We start from the raw sequence: 22,533 nt of genomic DNA, 5'->3' as shown, positions 1-22,533 counted from the left end.
TTTCCCAGCTCCACTAAAATCTTATGGGACTGCTGTTGTAGATAGGGTTCGTGGTTGGCAGAAGCATCATTCTGTAACACGTAAGTGTATAAGTGAGGTCAGGCCATATTTGTCTTTCTATGCCTAGCTTATTTGACTTAACATAGTGTTCTCCAGGCTCATCATGTTGTCAATAACAAGATTTCCTTCCATTTTAAGGCTAAATAGAATTCCTTTGTGTAGATAGACCACATTTTCTGTATCCATTCAACTACTGATGGACACTTAGGTTGATTCCATATCTTGCTATGCTATTGTGAATAGTCCTGCAATCAACATGAGAGTGCAGATGTCCCTTCGATACACTGATTTCATTTCCATTGGATGTACACCCAGTAGTGGGACTGCTGAGTCTACAGACATCTTTCTATGATTGATCTTGTTAGTATAAAACCCAGGAACTTTTGCACATCCTTCAGGAGGGCAGAAAGGAAGCAATCCTATTATAACTGAGATCAAGTTTCTTGCCATCCTTTAATTGGGTGAATTTAATTTGTTTTAAGATAATATCTATACAGCACCCAAAGCAGGACCTGGCACACAGTAGGCACTCAGCAACGTGATTTTGCTTGCTTCTGAGGGCGACCCCTCGGCTTGCTATTCTTGCCTTGCCGACAGCAAGCAGAAACCTGAACACGGGGAGGCACCTGTTCAGATCCCCATGGGCCTCACACAGTGGGCCTTTCAGAAATTCTTGAGCAAGAGGAGTATCGGGCATGAAAGTACCCAGAAAGTTCAGCCCCTCATTGCCTCAGCAGCTGACAAGCTGGCCTCTAGGGCTGTTGGAAACTGCATCCTAGTTCCAATCACTGGCAATTAAACTGCCTCCTCACTTTCCTTTCCAAAACTGCATAATACTGATTTGGGATTCTCCAGCCACCCCTAAGAGACAGCTGCCTTGGTGCACATAGCATCTCTTGGTTTGAGGCAGTAGGAAAGAGAACCAAAGCTGAGACTACTGTCTCTGTAAACCCTCAAAAATCCCTTAAGACACTTCACAGAAAGAGATTCTGGTGGTTTGAACTATCTCCCGCCTCTGCTCTGTTCCAGCTTTGAAAGGACCCTTCCTGGGGAGCTCCACCAGGGGCCTGTAATTCCCCATGCTGTGTGAAGGCAGCAGCCACGTGTGAATGTGCGTGTGTACGTGTGCATGCAGGCGCGCTTGCTTCTCCTCTGTGTGGTGCATAATGATTATCCAGCCTGGCGAAGGAGGTGTAATAACAGGGTAGAAGGCACAGATAATAGGGCCTTTCTGGCACAAGCAGCAAGTTCATCTGAATCCACCAGAATCCATTTGTTGGAAGACAGATGGATAGGAATGCGGAAAGGTAGACACCAACCTTTAGTTTTCAAATACATTTGCTGCACGTGGTAATTAAAGCTATTTTTAAAACTCCCTAAGTGTCAGCACTCCCTTTCCCAAGCATTTTTCTGTCAAAACTCTGCAAAACGGCAATACGCTTGTTGGGAACAATCGATTCATATCTAAAAACATGGAGTCTGATTCCACAGCAATGGCAGGTTGTCTGTCTACAGGGAGTTGGAACTTGAACTGTAGAGGATCTGGAGTGGCCCCCACAGCCTTGGCTGAGCTGTAATTTAGTGATCCATGGACACATGTTTCTCACCCATGACACTATAAACTCTCTGAGGGTGAGGGATGCATCTTTCAAATTCTTATGAGCATCCCTGGTGCTTCACAGGTGTTCAGTACATGTATGACGAATGAACAATAGCTTGTCAAGAGTTATATATCATGGGAGGGAGAGAGGTCATGAAAGAAAAAGGTAAGGACCATTGAAGAATCACAGCATAAGTTGTATGCAGTGTGGAAAGAAGGAAAGGCCATGGAAGACATTAATAGGTATTGCAAAAAGTGGGGGAGGCAGTAATCTGAACTGTCTTAAAGGATGCCTGAGACTTCAGGAAGAACGAGGGTCGCAGCAGGCCCAGAACAGAACTATAAATGCTGTGATTCGGATTCATAACAAATAACAAAAGGAATTAATTCCTCAAGTCTGTGTGTTTTCCTGATTAAAGTACAAAGGCTAACTTTCCCACGGGATGTGAGTCACTCGTTACAAAGAAGAGCTATCTTTTTTTTGTCTTTTCTTTTCTTTGAGGCGGAGTCTGGCTCTGTGGCCAACTACACTTCACTGCAAGCTCCACCTCCTGGGTTCACGCCATTCTCCTGCCTCAGCCTCCCAAGTAGCTGGGACTACAGGCACCCGCCACCATGCCTGGCTAATTGTTTTTGTATTTTTAGTAGAGACGGGGTTTCACCGTGTTAGCCAGGATGGTCTCCATCTCCTGACCTCGTTATCCGCCCACCTCGGCCTCCCAAAGAAGAAGAGCTATCTTTTAAGAGTGTTTGCTGTCTGCCTGATGCTGTGCTAGGCCACTTCCTGTATGTTAGCTCATTTAATCTTCATGACTGTCCTAGGAGGTCTGTCCTAGGAGGTAACTACCACAAAGTCTACTGAGTAAATGATGAAGATATGGCTCAAGGAAGGAAATAAAACAGTCATAGAAGTGGTCAGTATTGGAGCCAAAATCATGTCCATGGTGTGTTCTCAAAGGCTGTGATCTAAAGCACAATGGTATGTCATTTCTTCCTCGGTCCTGCTCCCCAAACCCATCATTTGTGCAGCTGCAAACACCCTCTCCACAGGGCTTTTCAAAGGGCTAAAGAATGATCCTGCAGAACAATGACATCATATATCTGCAACCATAAATGTTAAATCTCATAGGTTCCTTTAGGACTGAGAAAGAAGAATAGACCTATTGTGATTAACATATAGAAGTGCATTTCCAGTAAATAGGGTTTGTTTCCTTCAGGTATTTCCTCATGGGACATGTATAAGTTTATTTGTGTGGGCTTTTGCCAGGTTCTTTCATGTTTTCCATAATAGATTTTAAAAATAAGGCGCTAATGTGCAAAATAACATAAAGGGTAGAAATCTAATAAAGCAGCCCCCTCTTATCCTCGGGAAATGCATTTCAAGATCCCCAGTGGATGCCTGAAACTGCAGATAATACCAAACCCTATATATACTATAGTTTTTTCTATCCAATAACCTAGCACTGGGTGACCAATGGGTGGTGGTGCATACAGTGTGGAGACCCTGGATAAAGGGATGATTCATATCCTGGGTGGGACAAAGCAGGACAACGCAAGGCTTCATCACACTACGCGGAACAGCGTGTGATTGAAAACTTATGAATTATTTATTTATGGAATTTTCCACTTAATACTTTTGAACCTCAGTTGACAGTGGGTGACTGAAACCATAAAAAGTAAAACCGCAGATAAGGAGGGACAACTGCAATAAATTAACAAAAGTTTCATAGTAAGACTTTCCATAATACAAACTATATTACTGTTTCTAAGTTATGAAAAATTCAAATATTGCTGGGATTCCATAACTTATTCAGCATTCAACCAGTGCTGGGTGTGAGAGGGAAGATAATGGGGGAGCCGTGTGGCATCAGGTATGTAGTTCTTAAATTCGAAGTCACTCAGATCTCAATTCCTGATTCTGCCACTTACTAATTATGTAGCATCAAACTGTTTTCTTATCTGTAGGATGGTATAATAGAAGTTGGAGTTCTTGAGGGTTCCGTCCTCCCACCTTTTCCGGCATTCCCCTTCTAGGTCATACACCCTCCTGGCAGCATCACCTGACATTGACTTCTCCTTCCATTTGAAATAGTTTCTTCACTTGGTTTCTGGGACCACCGCCTACCTGTCCTCCTCCTCCACCTCAGGCTGCTCCTGGTCAGCATCCATGATGAGTTTCTCCTCCTTTCTCTGGCTTGGCATGCCCCAGAGGTGCCAGGGTTTGAGCCTCTTCTCATTTTTAGTAATGCAACCCCTTTGTGGTCTCATCCAGTCACATGAGGTTAAATATCCCCTATATGCAGATGGCTCCCAGATTCATATCACCAGCTTTACCCTCCCTCTGAACTCCAGACTCATAGAGCCACATGTCTAGTGTCTACATACCATCTCTGTGTAATGGTCTAATAGGTATCTCAAAATCACCAGATTCAAACCAAATTCCTGATCTTACCCCTCAAATATGCAATCTCCTCATCTCGAGAAATGTCTTCTCTTTTCAGTTCCTGAAGCTAAAAACAAATGAAAATCCTAGAATCATACCTGATGTTTCTCTTTTCTCATAATCCACACCTAATCCAACAACAAATCTTACCTGCTCCCCACCCCAAATATATACAGAATCCAACTACTTCTTACCTCCTCCATTCTACCTCACAGTCAAAACCACCACCCTTCCTTTCCTAGATAATCACAATAGCCTGATAAATAATTTATTTCATCCCTACACCCCTCACCACCTCACTTACTCTTAAGGCAGTTGTGAGGGTATAGTTTCAAAATATATATATATAGATTGCCATCTTTTGCTCAAATCCCTCTCCTTGCTTCCAACTTCACTCAGAATAAGAATCGTGTCTTACAAAGGCCAGAAAAGTTCTACGTGACCTGGCTCCCTGCCATGCTTCTAACCCCTCTCCCACCACTCTCTCCATCACTCACTCTGCTCCAGCCACACTGGCCTCTGTACCATTCCTAAAGCCTATCCCCAGACTCCCACTCAGAGACTTCACAGCTGTTCTCTCCTCCAACTGGAATGCTGTTCCCTCAGATATATGCACAGCTTCCTCACTTCCTCATTTCTTCAAGTCCCTGTTCAAATGTTACCTCATCAAATAGATTTCTCATGGGCACCCTATGTAAAGTAGAATCCATTCCTTCTCCTTCTTTTTGCCTTACATGATTTTATTACACTACATAGAATCTAACAAATTCATCAAATTATAAATGTAATAATTATCTGGTCATCTGTCTTGCCCCATTCAAAATATGCTCCACAATACCAGAAGTTTTCTGAGAATTAAGTCAGATAACAAAGATGACGCCTATAATTAACCAAGATGGAGTAACAGGGATTGGATTTACCCTCTGATATGAAATAACCAAAAAGACTAGGAAAAACCTATGAAAAAATAGTTTGCAAGACACTGGAAAATAGGCAATGAAGAATAGCGATCCTCCAAGACAGGAAACAAGGCAAGTTTTATGACTGAGCTAAATCACTGCCTTCAGAGAATTTCCATGCTACAGTGCAGGTGGGGAGAGGAAGCATGCGGAACCCAGCAGACTCCACGTGTTAAGGATATGGACCCGAGAGACTGGAAGAGCAAGGCAGTTAGAGTTTGCAGGAAAGAGTACTAGAGAGGAGAAAACTGCACAGAAAGAGAAAAATGTGGTCACTCAGAGAGGGTCCCCCATGACAATACTGAGCAGAGTGCTGACCAGAGCATGCATGTAAGGAGACTACCTGAGGCTGGTAAAAGAACCAACCAAACCAGTGTATGGAGCTCACTCAGAGCTAGGAAGAGTGTTTCTTCCTACCATCCAGACTGGAAAACCTCATACTTCATGTGCATTGAGCAAAATACTTAGGTAGTCTAGCCTCAGCAGTGTAAAATAATTAGCCCTAGACTGAGTTTTACTTGAGAAACACCTATTAAATCACAAAAGCAAGAGGATCAACTATTTCCAAATAACTGTATCCTAGAGAAAAAAAAAAAAAAAAACCTCAAGAATATGTATAGGAACACAAAAAAGAGCTAGCACTCAACAAAGTAAAATTCACAAAGTCTGGCCATCAATCAAAGGTTACCAGGCATTCAGAAAAACATAAGCCATAAGAAGAAGAAGAATTGATTAAACAAAACTGACCCAGAACTAAAACAGAATTAGAATTAGCAATGACTTTAAACAGTTATCATAACTACTTTTTTTACATTCAAAATGTAAGTAGAGACATTGAAGATTTAAAGAAAAGACTCAAGTCAAACTTCTAGAGATCAAAAGTACAATGTAGGCATGACATTTAAAAAACACACTGCACAGAATAATTGGCAAATTAGACACCAACAAAGAAAATATCACTGAATCTGAACACATAACAATAAAAATTATGCAAAACAAAATAGAGAGAAAAAAAGAAGAGGAAAAGAACATCAGTGATATGTGGGATAACTTCAAAAAAAACCTAATATCTGCGTAACTCAAAATCTCAAGTAAGAGGATACGGAGGCAGAAAAATAATAGAAAATATAAAAGATCTTTTTCACATTTTGCAGTAATAATGGATTAAAGTTTTCATGAAAATTATAAATACACAAGTCCAAGAAGCTCAACAAAGTGCAGGCACACACAAAAATAAAAACAAGAAGAAAACCATGCCAAGGTACGCGATAATCAAATTGATCAAAACCAGAGAAAGAGAAGAAACATTAAAAGAAACCAGAGATAAAGAGCATGTTATGTACAGAAAAACAAAAGTAAGGATAATATCAGATGCTTATCAGTATTAATATGAGCAGGAAGACAGGGCGGCAACATTTTTAAAGTACTGAAAGGAAATACTGTTAACCTAGAATTCTGTACCTAGTAAAAATATCTTTCAAAAATGAAAGTGAAATAAAGTCATTTTCACACATACAGAAGTGGAAAGCATTCACCACCAACAGAACTGTATTATAAGAAATGTCAAAGGAAGTCTTTCAAGCAGAAGAGAAATGATACCAGATCAAACTACAGATCTTCACACCAAAAAAATAAATACCACCTGAAATAATAACGGCAGAGAAAAGTATTTAAGATTATTTTCTTATTACTTAAATCTCTTTAAAAGATAATTGACTGTTTTAATAAACATAATAACTATGTATTTTTGTGTATATAACACATATAAAAGTAATATTTATTACAACAATTATATCGAGTCCAGCAGGGTAACACGGAGGGATACTATTGTAAGATACTCATACTGAAATATATGTGGTATAGTATAATTTCACTTAAAAGTAGATGGTGGTGAATTAAAGATGTATACTATAAATCCTAAAGCAACTACTAAAATGTTTTAAAAGAGTTATAGCTCATAAGTCAATAAAACAGTTAAAATAGAATCATAAAAAATTCTCAATTCATCCATAAGAAGTTTTAAAAGAGAAAAAAGGAAACAAAGGAAACGAAACAAATACAAAACAGCAAGAAGACAGGCTTGAGCCTAACAATATTGATGATTACATTCAGTATAAATTATCTAAAATTCCTCAATTAAAAGGTGAAGACTGTTATAATGGATAAAATAGCAAGACCTAAATAAGTGCTGCCTCCAGGAAATATACTTAAACATAAAGAAACAAGTATGTTAAAAGTAAGATGGTGAAAAAAGGTATTATGCTAACACAAGTCAAAATAAATATAGAATGGCTGTAGAAATATCAGATAAAGTATATTTCAGAGCAGAAAAAATTACCAGGGATAAATCCTAATTTATGTCCTAATGATACAGGGTTAATAAATCAAGAGGACATAAAAATCCTAAGCATTTCTGTCCCTTGAAATAAAGCTTCCAAATATACTAAGCAATAACTGATACAACTGAAAGGGGAATAAACAAACTCACAATTAAGGATGAATATTTTAATATTCCTCTCTAAATAATTGATAGAAAAAGTAGACAAAATAATCATAAAGGATACAGAAGGCACAATCAACACTCAACTAAAATGACCTAATTCACATTGATGAAACATTCCACACAACAACAGATAATGGATCCTTTTCAAGTATGCTTGAAATACCTAGCAAGAAAGACAATATACTGGCTATCAAATCAGTCTCAATAATTTTAAAAGGACCCAAATAATAGAAACTCTATCCTGTAGCCACAGTGGAGTTAAATTAGAAATCAATAGCAGAAAGATTTCTTTAAAATCCCCAAATATTTGGAAACTAAGAACATACTTCTAAAACCCATGGGTCAAAGAAGGAATCCAAAAGTAATATAGAAAGTATTTTGAACTAAATAATGAAAGCACATCATATCAAGATTTGTGAGATGTCACTAAATCACTTAAGGGGAAACATAGCAAAGAAAAAGACAGGTCTTAAATCAATTATCTCACCTTGTTCCCTAGAAACTAGGGGGAAAAAAGAGCAAATTAAAGCCAAAGTAAACAGAGAAAAGAAAATGATGAAGACAAATCAATAAACTAATATAAATGGATATTGAAAAACAATAGAGAAAATCAATGAAATTGAAAACTGGTTCTTTGAAATGAATAACATCAATAAATCTCCAATCAGACTGATCAAGAAAAAAAGAAAAGAGACAAATAATGAATGTTATAAATGAGAAAAATCATATGTCTATAGATTCAACAAGTATTAAAAGGATAATAGCAGCATATTATGAACTTCATACCTATAAATTTTTTTGCTTGTTTTGTTTTGTTTATTTGAGACAGAGTCTCACTCTGTTGCCCAGGCTGGAGTGCAATGGCACAATCTCGGCTCACTGCAACCTCCACCTCCCGGGCTCAAGTGATTCTCATGTCTCAGTCTCCCAAGTAGTTGGGATTACAGGGGTGTACCACTACACCTGGCTAATTTTTGTATTTTTAGTAGAGGTGGGGTTTCGCCATGTTGGCCAGGCTGGTCTGGAACACCTGACTTCAAGTGATCTGCCTGCCTCGGCCTCCCAAAGTGCTGGGATTACAGGGGTGAGCTACCATGCCTGGACCGTACCTATAAATTTGACAACTTAGATAAAATGGGAAAATTTCTGGAAAGACACAAATTACTAAACTTACTTGAGAACAAATAGCTAGCTCTATGTCTAATACATAAATATAATTTGTAGTTAAAACATTCCTCTAAAGAAAACCCCAGGCCCAGATGGCTTCATTGGTAAATTCTAACAAACATTTAGGGGAAAAAAAATAATAATTATTTATGAACTCTTCCAGAAACTGTGAAAGAGAGAATACTTCCCAGCTTACTTTTGAGGCCAGCATTATGCCAATACCAAAACTAAAGAAAGATATAAAAAGAAAAAATAAATAAATACCAATATACCTGGTGAACATAGGAGAATAATTCTAATCAAAAATTTAACAAATCAAATAGAACAATATATACAAAGGATAATATAATGTGAAAAGTAGGTTTTATCCCAGAGATGTTGGATTGCTTTAATGTTAGAAAATCAGTCAATGTAATTCAGCATATTCTGCAAAAAGAAAAACCATATGATCATCTCAATCGATGCAGAAGCATTAGATAAAATCCATTATCATTTCCTGATAAAAATTCTCACCAGTCTGGGAATGGAAGAGAACTTCCCCAATCTGATAAAGAACATCTATAAACAACTTACAGCTAACCTGATACTTAATGATGAAAAACTGTGTGTGTTCCCCCTAATATCAGGAATACGAAAATGATGTCTCCTGTCACCACTTATATTCAACATTGAACTGCAGGTACTAATCAGTGCAATCAGGCAGAAAAAAGAAATAAAAGGTATCCAGATGGAAAGGAAGAGGTAAAACTGTCATATTCCCAGAGGACATGATAGTCAAGAATATTTTCTCTAAGAAAATCTAATGAAATCTATGAAAAAGTCCACTAGTATTAGTAAGTGGGTTTAGCAAAGTTCCAGGATACAAGATCAATATGCAAAAATCAATTGCATTTGTATATTCTACCAATGAACAATTAGAAATTAAAATTTGTTTTAAAGTATAATTGTCAGTAGCACTGACAATATAAAATACTAAGGGATAAATCTGATAAAAAGACGTGGAAGATCTGTACACTGGAAAAGATAAAACATTGAGAGAAATTAAAGAAAATCTAAATAATTAGGGAGATAGATCTTGTTTGTGGGTGAGAAGACTCACTATTTTTATGATATCAATTCTCCCAAAAATGGAGTACAGATTCACTGCAATACCAAATAAAATCCCAGTCAGCTTTTTGTAGAAACTGACAAGCTGATTTTAAATGTATACAAAAATTTCAAGGACCTAAGACAACCAAAACAATCTTGAAGATGAAGAACAAGGCAGAAGCCTAACAAAATCTAATTCCAAATCGTATCGTAAAGCTATAGCTATAGTAATCAAAAGAATGTGGGATTGGCATAAAGATAGAAAAAAAATAGATCAATGGAATAGAATCAAGAGTACAGGCATTTTTCAGATACTACACTAAAAACATATTCTTAAAAGAATAAATTGGTAAGTTAAACTTCATAAAAATTTAAAATGTCTCTTCTTCAAAAGACAGTGCAAGACTGAAAAGCCACAGGCTGGGAGAAAATATTTACAAAGTATATATCTGATTTTTACAAAATCTTTTATCCCAATATAAAAAGAATTTTCAGAACTCAATAATAAGAAAACAAAAAATCCAATATAAATGGGGAAGTTGTTTAAACAGATACTTTGCCAAGAAGATACTTAGATCTAAATGGCAAATAAGCACAAGAAAAGATGCTAGGAAGTATTATTAGTTATCAGGGAAATGAAAAATCAACATCACAGTGAGAACCATTACACACCCATTAGAGTGACTATAATCAAAAAGCCTGACCATACCAAGTGCTGAAGAGGATATGAAGCAATTGGAACTCTCAGCAACTTGGCAGTTTCTTAAAAAGTTAACATAAATCTACCATAGGGGTTGGCAATTCCACTTGTAGGTATAAGCCCCAGAAAAAGGAAAGTATATGTCCATACAAAGACTTATACATAAATGTTCATAATAGCTTTATTTGTAATAGCAAAAAAACTAAAACAACCCAAATGTCCACCAACAGAGGAATAGATAATCCTATTGTGGCTTACAGATGTACAAATAAATATTCCTCATCAATAAAAAGGAAAGAACTATTGCTATACATTGCAACATAAGATGAATCTCAAAATAACTTCATTGAATAAAATAAGCCATACCAAAAGCAGAAGAGTACATACTCCATAATTCCACTTACATAAAACGCAAAGATACAAATAATCAGTAGAGCCAGAAACAGATCAGTAGTTGCCTAGAAAGTGGGAGAAAGTGGGCCAGGAGGGTGGCGTTCCTGAGGGCCATGAGGACACTTTTGGGGTGATGGATATGTTCACTACCTCCATTGTGGTTATGGTTTCCTAGGTATATACATATGCCAAATTTAACAACTTATACACTTAAATATTGTATGTATTGCATGTCAATTAAACCTCAAGAAAGCTGTTACTTTTTCAGAAAAAAAGAAAAAGGTAATGAAGGTGATACTCAAAAACAATGTCTGGCTCTGTCTAAGGTCTAATAAATGGCAACTCTTGGTCTTCATTCAAGAGTTCTGAGCTGGGGCTACAGAGGTAGTAAGATGTGCTCCCTGTCCTCAAAGATTCCTCAGTGAGGCTGGGAGAGAAACAAGTAAAACAATTATGACAAACATAATTGTTTTTGAGTGTTACTAAATTAAATTTGAAGATGGTAAATGGTACAGGGACTGAACAGTCCAACAGAATTGGAATCTTCAAAATAAAAGGAAGAAAACAATCTTTTCCTTCCCTCTCTTTCTGTGGGTCCCAAACAGAGATTTCTTAAAGCTATGTGATTCAACATTCATATCACGGTCTTTTTCTTTGTTTTCTTCAATTAGAGCATTAGCATCTTCCTCTCCCATGTTATACATGTGGCGCGTAATCTTATTTTCATTTGTTTTACCTTGGTGTGTGCTTTAGGATAGGGAAGACTTGAAAGTCTGGAGTGATGTCCCTGGACTGTTGACAGAGGCTGCTCTAAGAGCAAGGACTGACCCCTAAGGATCCTCACTGAGTACTTGTTGGTGACAAACTAGTGAAAGTGATAAGATGGGGACTGGAGCCTGAGGCTCAAGAACAGGAGAGCGTCTAGGCAGAAGGTACTGAAGAAGTCCACACACTGGGATGACCTTGTCCTTGGGGTGGCAGATGGCGGGTCTCTTAAGATAATAGTCAGATCATTTAACCCAGCGAGCTCTTCTGTGTGTCAGCTCCTCATACTAGGAACTTTAGGGAACCTCAGAGAAAGCAGATCAGCTTGTCCAGGGAATCAGGCATGTGCATCAATTCCCCAACACAGCAGAACTGGGGTGAGGCTGTGAAAGAATCACCCTACTGGGGAAATACAGAAGTCCTTTTGGCAGAGGCAATGTTAAGCAGATCCCTGCAAGAGAGGGAATTCCTAGACAATCACAGATTCAGAAGGACATGGCAGGTGGAAAGAAATACGCTGCCAAAACCCCAAAGCTAGCAGGGAAAAATAAATACAAGAAACAAGAAGTCACTCATCCTTTTGCAAGGATGACCCATGAGATAGGAATGCAATAGTAAGAAGTAAATAAGGGTGCAAGTGTGGGGTCAGGGTCATCCTGCAGAGGGCTGCAGTGGGCTGGATGATGTGGGCAGATTTCTTAAAGCTATGTGATTCAGCATTCACATCACAGTCTTTTTCTTTTATCATGCCTTTGTCTTTTCTGTGTCTGAGGAGCCAACCAGAAGGATGGCGACAGTGGTCTCTGAGATCAGGAGCACCAAGAGAGAGCCAGGTTTGGGGAAGATGGTGAGTTTGGAGAGAGACACGCTGAGTTTGAGGTGGTGATGGAGCTTCCAAGTGGCCAAGTCAAGAGGATCTTGAGTCAAGCTGGATCTCTGGATCTGGAGTTCAAGGGCAAGGTCTGGAATGGACGTGAGATGTGGAGTCACCGACATACGCTGGCAATCGGGAAGAAGTGGCAAGGGCTTGCTGACTATACCTCCTCCCTTTTTAGAAGTCACCTCCTCCTGGCCCCTGCTGACCCACAGATCACCTCTTAGAGCCTCACTCTCTGATAAAACCCAGGCGCAAAGGTTATGTGTGCATACTCACATCATCCGTTAAGCACCTTAAACCATTTCCACCAAAGTATGTGTGTGGTTTGGTTCAATGTCTGGAAGAATTCATGTAACAATGGAAGCTGCCCAGCAACAAACAGAGTGCTTCAATCCCCATCATCCTTGGTTCTTCAAGAGGCTGGAGAGTCATACTGATTTTTCTATGGGAGAATTCCCTGAACAAAGTTCCCAAAAGGCCAGACCCACAGGGATCCCCAACTCTCCTGGCATCTGCTGGAGGATGCGTGGAGAGGAAACATTTTACCTCAGCTGCTAAAGAGGCTCCAAAAGCCACCCGCCTCATCCAGAGTCAAGGCTGACTGGGCTTGAACTTGGCAACATCTGATGAATGACCCATAGAGGTCCTTTCCATCGCTGAAACTCAGGACTTAATTGTTGCCTTTGTCTTTTCTCTGAGCAGACAGGGAAATGCTTGTCAATGCAATTTGCTCTACACTATGTACATCGACCTGCCTTCAAACAAACCTTTGAAGAATCTATTCCTTATTCAGGGCATTGAGGATTCAGTGATGAGCTGAATCTGGTCATGCCCTCAAGGGACTCACAGTTCAGTGGCCACCTTGACTAACAGTTCATTTTGTTTTCCACAAGTTCTTTTGAATCCCCTACCCTCTCTAAGGTAATCTGCAACCTAATCAGTCAATTAAAATATTCTTTAAATACTTTTAGCAGATCTAAAAACACACCCGCTCTCCAGTGTCCCCAGAGTGGTGCCCAGAGACCTATAGGAACTGTCAGTAGGGCTCACACAAGGCTTCCTCTGCATCCAATTATTTCTTCTCCAAATAAACCAGGTCTGTAATATGTAGCACCAATATTCACCAGAAAGAGGGCAGGTGTATTTAGAAAACCACTGCATAAAGAAAGCAAATAAAAACATGTGCCCTCAAGTGTTTATTTTGAATCCAGGAAAATGCATAAAACAAATCAAATACAGAGAAGGAAACTGAAAGGCAGAACCTGTAAGGAATGAGAGCGAGTGGGGGGCACAGCTAGAGGGCCATGCTGGAGGCCCCAAAGACACCTGCGGTGGTCGGGGAGGCACAGACCTGATCTTGTTTGAGGAGCTGAACTTAATCCAGAGAAGTGGGGGAGCAGTTTCAGGAAGGGGGAAGGCAAGGACTCAGTGAAGCACCTGAATTCTGGAGCATGTTGGAAAGTGAGCCAGTAAATGCCTGCCCCTGACTCTCCTTTTCTCTTTATTTTTTCCCCCTTACTTTATCTCTAGTCATTATATAAGACAAACAGGAAGGTGGCTGGGAAACCATTTGCCTGTGGCTCTATACTTGGATAGCTTAAAAATTGGGCAAAGCCTAAAATGATATCACATTGTAATAAGAATAACAGGACTTTTGTGTTCAATTGGGGCCATGCTGAAACCGGAAACAGTAGTCCTGAATATAGCCGGATCCTAAGGATAAGCCTACATGTAATTTGGAAAACACCTCAGTCCTTAACCAGAGGCTACCTTGGGGTGCCTGGGTGAAAGCTTTCCAACAGGCCCTACCTTCTGATAGAAGACTTCAAAAAAAGTCCATGAGCTGTCACCAAAGGCCAGCCCAAGAGTATTCCCCGTCAGTGTATATACCTGACCCCCACTGACTGGCTTCACTGAATCAGACACTGACCGTGAGTTAGGGATCTTTGCCAAGGCCATGTGCATGAAGCTACTGTTTGATGGAAAAATTCTGGAGCCAGACGGTCCTCAAATATGATCCTAGATACATCATTAATAGCTGCATGATCTTGGGCAAGTGATTTAACCTCTGGAGACTCTCCCATCTGCAAAATGAGGATAACTGCCACACTGGGCTGTTGATGAGGACTAGGAGGGTAACAAATGCAGTGACAAGTGCCTGGTGCATAGTAGGTGATTAAGAAATATTAGCTGGCCAGGCATGGTGGCTCATGCCTGTAATCCCAGCACTTTGGGAGGTCAAGGAGGGCAGATCACTTGAGGTCGGGAGTTCGAGGCCAGCCTGGCCAACATGGTAAAACCCCACCCTACTAAAAATACAAAAATTAGCTGGGCGAGATGGCACACACCTATAGTCCCAGCTTCTCAGGAGGCTGAGGCAGCAGAATTGCTTGAGCCTGGGAGGCGGAGGTTGCAGTGAGCTAAGATCGTACCACTGCACTCCAGCCTGGGCAACAGAACAAGACTCTAGTCTCAAAAAATAAAAAATAAAAATAAGAAATATTAGATGTTGTCCCCTGCCTCACAGAAAAGGAAGCCAAGAAAGGAGGGAGTTGGGGCTCCCTGGAGGCCCCTCACATTTGGAGGAGGACACACTCAGCTCAGAGATACTCGCACCATCCATGTGCGCTCCTGGGCTGGCGCAGGGTACACAGCTGGCTATGGTGCAACACTGCCATCCTCTCTAATCCGCTCCAGTGTGGCTCCAACAGGTATACCCCATATCTGACTCCTCCTGATGACACTCAGCCCTTGGTTCCAACTGCCCCAGTAATGCCAATGTGCCCACCAGTATGGAATGCCCTAGGGGCACCGCACACTGGGTTAGTCTGAAGTTAACTCCAGCCCTGAAGAGTGAATCAAGAGGGACAGACAGGTGGCCCCTGAGGGTGGGTGGGGATTTGGGGAAAGAAAAGAAAACAGGTTAGGAATGTAAAAGCAGAGCAATTCTTTTGAAGACTGGTAACAAAGAAACACTGGCTATCCAATTTGGAGGATTCATCAAAAAAGTAAAACCAGCATCAGACATTTGACTTCAGGAATGCACCGTTTCTTTGGAACAAAGAAAACTGGACTGTGAAGAACCATAGAGAAGTCAGCAAACCCCAGAGAATTCAAACTTCTCAAGGATCAAGGCAGCCTCTCACAGGCTCTGAAAACAGGAGGAGGCAGTCATGTCCCTTCTAATTACCAGCACAACCACCTGCACCCCACGGTAAATGGATAGTTACTACACGTCCCCAACTGGCATCTGTGGACATGGAGCTAATAAGATGTGAATTCATGAAGGGAAATCTATGAAAAGTGGACTTTGCAAGTAGTTACAATCTGATACTACCTGCACAATTATTAAAATAAGCCACCCAAGACTATTTCAGACATATTAGCAAAGAACTAATGAGGAAACAGACATCATAAAAGAATGAATTGCCTACATAATAAACCTGCATCTTCCAGATGAAGCCATTAGAAATTGATCAGCTAATTTAGGAGCAGCTGAAGGCCATAGCCATGATGAGCCATGATGAAATCTTGCACCAAGAACACATTCTGAGTCTGCTGTCAGTGAATATAGCGCACTGAGGTCACACAGGCCACCCGAGTCAGTGCTCCTGAAAGGACATGTGGGCAGAGGGGATTCTTTGGGAAAGCTAGGGTGTGCGATTTCAGGCCACTCTCATGCAATGCCTGCAGCATGGAGGAGGCCAGGGCCAGACAGGGTACAAGTAATGAAGAGCAGGCCAGGCCACCATGATCCCTGGTGTTGTCATTCCTCCCTGGGGCCAAGCTGGTGGGATGGTCAGTCATGGGAGAGACTTCCTATTTACTCCCTTTACGTGGGTACACTTATCCCTACACGTACTGGTTGCACACACAAACATACTTACACACACATGCACAAACACACATGCACATACAACTCACACAGCACAGCACTCAAACTCATATACAGATATATGCACTTTCATACATACACACCCAAACATATACATACACAAACTGACATATACACACTCATGCACACACACTCATACATACACACATGCACACACAAAATTTGCACATGCACACCCCTGTACATACACTCAACACATACAATTCACACACAAAGACACACAAACACACACTCTTGTACATGCACAGCCACACACATATTCACTCATTTGCACATGCACACACTCACACACACACACTTGCACATGCATGCACATACCTGTCACACACTCAAACACATCCACACACATATATACACACACCTTCACACAGACACATATATACACACACCTTCATGCAGACACATCCACACACATGCATGTTCACACACACCTACACACACAACTCATAAACACACACACACCATTAACACAGACATACACACACACCTGGATTCACATTCTCGCATGCATGTGCACACTCTGCATACACACTCTCGCTCACACTCATGCACACCCTTACCATCCTGCATGAAATTCAGCCTTCCTCCCCTACTCATTCCTTTGCCCCACCGCCTCTGCATCCCAATTCATGGCCTGCCCTAATTGCTCCAGCCCCTGGCTTCCACTGGCTGCCTCACCTCACCTAGCACACCTCATCCCTGCCACCACTGCCCTCTGACTTTTGACTTCCTCATAGACCTGGGTCAGGATTCTTTCTCTGGTTCTCATCTGCCAGGTGAGCACCCTGCTAGGTCAAGTTCAACTCTTTGAGCTTCTGCCTGGGCTAGGTGGAGCCCCAGGATTCACAACAGCCCCCTAAGTCATTATTGAACCCAAAAGGATCATGCTGAGCTTTACCAAGGGGCTAGGGGCTCAGTCCAGGCCTTGCTCATCACATTTCTAGAGCCCTTACCTCATTCACAAAGACCCAGTGGCTGTCCTTGGAAGCCAGGTTGGTCTCCACGGCCTGCAGAGAGAAAAAGAACGAACATGAACAGAAGCAAGACAGAAGCTGGCAGACACAGGATGATTGCCGAGACAGAGTTTTATAAACATTGTTCTTAGAGAATATTTTCCTCACAAAACATGCCATCCCCCTGGGGCCTGCTCTGGCTGCCTTAGCTGCAAGAAGCTTCATCTGAACACAGACATCTGATTTCCTGCTCTCCCTCCACGTTCTCCTGCACCAGCCCAGAGCAAGATTAGATGCTTGGGTTCCTGCAGGCAGCACAGGGTCACAGATACAGGTACAGCCTCCCTTCCCTAGGAATGCCTGCAAACACTTTTCTGCTGGGGCGCTTAGGGGATGAGTGTTATCATTATTCCAGGCTGCAGAATCAGGAAACTGGAATGAGGGATTTATGGGGGCTTGTCTAGTCCAGCTGTACTGAGTGACATTCAGGAAGACAGCAGCTCACAGCAGCTCTGGGGCTCCCAGCTTCCTTCAGTTCTTTAGGATCCATAGAACAAAGCTCTTTCTAGTTCCTAGGCCATAGCCCCATTTGTAACTCTCTATTACAGTGTTTTGTTCTGTTTCTTTATGGCACTTGCCATCTTTGTGCTTGAACGGCTATCAGTTTACTTATTTCTTATTGTCTATCTCCTCTGCCAGAATATTTCTTATTGTTTATCTCCTCTGCCATTATGTCAAAGGCCACATCTCCTAGGTCACAGCTGTGTCCCAATAGCTGTAACCAGCACACAGCAGGTATTCAGTAAACATTGTTGATTATGCAAATGAAGTGGAAGGCCGAGGCAGACAGAATTCAGTTAATTATTTTGTTTCCTGTATGTGTTTATGAGTGCTTTCCCTCTCCTTCAATTGGAAAGCCAACAGATTGGAAGAATTGGAAGAGACTAATGGTTTCCAAGCATGTCCCGTATGAATACATCCCGTGAGCAGGTGCCAAGTGCTTGCTGAGCCTGGGCACTGAGCCAGGCCGACTATGAACCTGGACAAGAGCTATCAGATTGGAGTCCTGTTTTCTTGTTTGAAATGTAATTTTATTATTCCTGTTATCGAAAAACAATGCAGAAAAATAAAAATGCTCAACATCCCATCATCCCATCCCATTTAAAAAAATATGCTGCCATAGTGAAAATTCCCCCTTTATCCCTCCAAATTTACTCTCTAAACATTGTTTGAGGTGTCACCTTCTAGAAGATTTTACAGTTACCTCCGCAAGTAAATAGCTACAAATAGATACCAGACAAGTGTTTTCATTAAAATCAGACCATGAAATACACATCCAGTTAAGACTCTAGTTTTTGATTTATCAGTGTAACACGAATATCTTTCCTCATCAGTACATAGAGATCTGACTCACTCCCAACAAATGAGGCATGGAGGTGTCAGGGCCTGTGCCAACAACCCCACCAGTGACCCTAGGTCTGCATGGTGCTGCAGCCTGCAAACTGTCATGTACAGGGTGCCTCTCTTTTGCACTGGAAAGAAAGGAGGCTCCAAGAGATGCTAAGCCATGTACCTGGGTATGCTGCAAGGCTGTATCCTGAAGACACTTTCCGCCCCTTTCTACAAACTCAGTTAACCCGGCTCTCTCCAGAGAAGCTTCAAGGGCTGAAGAGCCAAAGCTCAAAGGGACCTTCAGTCAGGGTAGAGGAAGGAGAACACTTCAGGGTGGCGTCTCAGCCACCCCGTCCAGAGCCTCTCTCCTGTCAACACGCAGACTTTCAGGGAGGTCTTCAAAAGCCTGGAAGCACTGATGAAGAGATGGAGGGAGAAGTGGAGACAGGGTGGGCTGAGAATGCTCTGAGAACATCACTGGGCTCTAGCTCACCTCGATTGCCAACAGTTCAACATTTCCTTGACACTCATGTAGAGGACACTGGCAATACTCTTATTAAATGTGCACAGATGCAAATCTGGGAGGATGTCATAACATCTCAGTGGCTGGAACACTGAACTGAATCTAAAGACATGTGGTTTAACAAGGCCAAACTCAAGCCCTACACTCAGTTTCCAGGAGCAGAAGGGCAAATGGGGAAATAAAGTTTGAAAGCAACACTCTTGAGGAAAAACCAAAGGGGACTGCCTCCACCCAGCTGTCACTTAACCACTCTGGTCTCTGTTCCTTCATAAAATGTAGATAACACTTGCCATTTCCTGTCTCCCAAGGTATGTAAAAGCACATCGCTGGGCTCTAGCTCACCTCTAGCTCAACTCATGGAAAGGAGGGTGTGGGAGGAGTTTGTTCCACCCCTTGGCAGGTGGACCTAACCAGGTCACCCCACTCGATGAAGGACAATGCACACTATAGCCCAGTCATGAAGAGGGACAGTTAAAGTGATCAGGGATGCTTAGAGGTGGGATAATACAGGTGTCTTTAAATTGTCATGTGCAAGAGAGATTGGAACTGCTCTGTGCATCTTCTGAGTGTTGACTTAGAGCCAATGGCTCCCATAATCAGGGAGGCAGATATCAATTCAATATAGGAGACAACTTTCTGACTTTCCAAGTCATTCAAGATGAAATGGGATGTCTCAGGAGGAGCGCCGTCCCATCCCAGGAAGTGCCTGAGCAGAAGGTGAGCAGTACTTTCTTTACAGTGTCATGTATCTAAGAAGGCTGACCATTTGTGAGAAGTAAAGCTTTATCATGCACTGACATTCTTCAGCAATGATTCTCCAGTCTGGCTGTGTTTCAGAACCTCCAAGGGAGCTTTAAAAAAGAGGGCCCACAGGCCCCACTGCTAGGGATCCTAATTCACTGGCAATTGTGCTGTGTCTGAGATCCTGTGCTGTTTCAGAGCTCTGACCCTGCCTCTTGGCTTCAGGAGCTGAGAGTCCTGCTTCAGAATATGCAGTTCTGTGAATCTGAAGGTCTGGGTATACCTGTGCAGGTGAGAGGTTCTCTGCTTGTCCTGGAAGAGGCCAGCACTGCAGACAACCTGATTCAGTTGCTGGGAGACCCCAGGGAGTGGGTGGGAGATTTGGCCACCCTAAGAAGTACTTCCACCTAGTATCAGACCCATGCAGGGAAGATACTGGTGGAGACAATTGATCAGAAAACCCCACGGGACAACTGGTCAACTTTTCTGTCCTACTTTTCCTCACCAATTAAGCATCAGCTAATTTGTTAAGCCTCTTTTCCCCACACGGAGATAAATGGTGCCTTTCTCCAGCCTTTTCCAGAGGGTGCCATTCGCACAGCGGCTGAGATAGATGGAGAGAAGGAGAAGCTATAGCACATTTAGCAGGAATACTGCCTGCCTCCCCCTGTCCTCTATCACCCCACGCTACTCCAGCAATTACTGGAGGGCTGCCAGCTCTGTGGGAAGAGTCCTAAATGCTCACACCCCAGTGGGCAATGTCCCTCCCAGCACCACTAATTCCCCTTCTAAGTGCTGCCCTTTCCCTTTTCCTCTCCAGCTACATCTGCAGCAGGTAGAGGTAAGTCCTCCCTTCCGTCTGCAGAGTAAGAACGCTATGGAGAGTTCCAGCAGGCAGCAGAGTGCACTGGAATCCCAGTTCTGCCACTTCCTGGCTGAGTGCTCCTGGGTGAGACTTTTCACTTCTCTGAGCTGCAGTTTCCACACCCATAAGGCATTTGAATACCAACAGTGCTACAGGGGACTCTGCCCACAGTCCCTGTGAATCTGTTAGCATTTTTTATTACACTGACTCAGCATGTGTGTTCACTCCCAACAGCCAACACCCCCAATTCAGGCTGCCTGAACCCTGCTTGGCACTCACGGTGGCTTGGAATGCACGCCCCTAACCAGGGACCCAGAGTGCCACGAAAACAAATCACAGCTGCCTTGCTCCCTAATGGAGACTTCTCCAGAGTGTGATCTCAGCTGTTTCCAGAATTCCTCTGCAGGGTGGAGCCAAAATCACCTTGTTTGGCTTCCTTTATGTTCCTCTTCTAAGTCCCCACTCCCCTGCTGTCTTTCTTTTCTAAATTCCCCATAACTTCTAATAAATCATTGTCATACCAAAAAAATTCATCTCCATGTCTACTTCTGCGAACCCAACTCAAGACAAACACCTCCCACTTAGGGTTATTGTGAGAGTCAAATGAAATTACAGGTGACACTTCCAGCCCAGGGAGGAGCTCACTAAAGATGATCAGTCAGCACGAAGTTCCTCCCGTTCCCTCTACTGGAGTCTCCAGCCTGGTCTTGATTCGATGGTCTCTTTTGAATGTGTACAAGTGCATAATCCCTCATTCATTCATTCCTTCCTTCATTAAACAGACAAAGCCCACCCAACCCCAACAGGCCATCCCAATTCTCCTGGGTAGGGGAGTGAACCAGGAACCTCATCTCTGCCATCATGGAGACACCAGTGGCAAAAAGACCAACAATCAATACAGCTTTGCAAAGTGTTGGGCACCACCACCTCCATGTGCTCCCCTTCAAGACAGCAGGATGTGGTGCTTCCCTCCCATCTTGGCCACAGTGTGGATCGAGCTGCATAATGCTGTGGGCATCAGCAGAGAAGTGATGACCCAGTTAGACAAGCAAAGGGTAGCCCCTGTACCCTATGGGTGGGGAGGGGAGGGGAGGTGGCCTCCTGCTCAGGGTGGGCTCCCAGCAGGTAGGGTGGCTGATTCCCTGCAGTCTGCAGTTAGACTTCTCTCCTGAAGTGAGACACTGTGGCTGGGGGCACAAACCCTGTGGGAGCTGGGGACTAGGGCCCAATAAGCCCAAAGGAATTGCTGTAGTGGCCAGATGCCTGCATCCCTCTAAGTTGCTGTGAATCCCACGAGACCTAGTCAAACCACTGGGCCAGTCTGCCTGGCTCCTGTGGCCATCATACATTGGCAAACACAGAACTTCAGAAGAAGAGTTAGGGATGTAAGAAGTTGCAAAGCATCCAACTGACTTCTCTTCTAGCCTCTTTTGAATGGAGGAGACAGCAGATGCTGATGGTGGTGACTGGCACATGAGATAGCTGGGAGGCTGGGCACAGTCAGTCAGGGGTAAAAGGAACAGCTAAGTGTCCACACGTGTGTTGACTTATGTGTGCATCCACATCTTGACACCCACATTCCACCCTCTGGAAAGAAAAGTGTGCTGT

The 22,533-nt window shown here is 42.4% G+C and overlaps 1 protein-coding gene across 1 annotated transcript in view; it reads right to left on the bottom strand.

Moving 5' to 3' along the window:
* The window catches only part of GRID1 (glutamate receptor, ionotropic, delta 1), an 840,572-nt gene that overhangs the window by 344,744 nt on the left and 473,295 nt on the right, over window positions 1-22,533 (bottom strand). Inside the window, exon 8 of the mRNA XM_011995401.1 lies at window positions 17,405-17,458. Within this exon, the coding sequence (XP_011850791.1) occupies window positions 17,405-17,458 (54 nt within the window). The remainder of the gene's footprint in view (window positions 1-17,404; window positions 17,459-22,533) is intronic.

Source organism: Mandrillus leucophaeus, unplaced genomic scaffold, assembly GCF_000951045.1.
Source record: "Mandrillus leucophaeus isolate KB7577 unplaced genomic scaffold, Mleu.le_1.0 Scaffold488, whole genome shotgun sequence".
Classification (NCBI taxonomy): domain Eukaryota; kingdom Metazoa; phylum Chordata; class Mammalia; order Primates; family Cercopithecidae; genus Mandrillus; species Mandrillus leucophaeus.
This window is presented reverse-complemented; position numbering and strand designations above follow the sequence as displayed.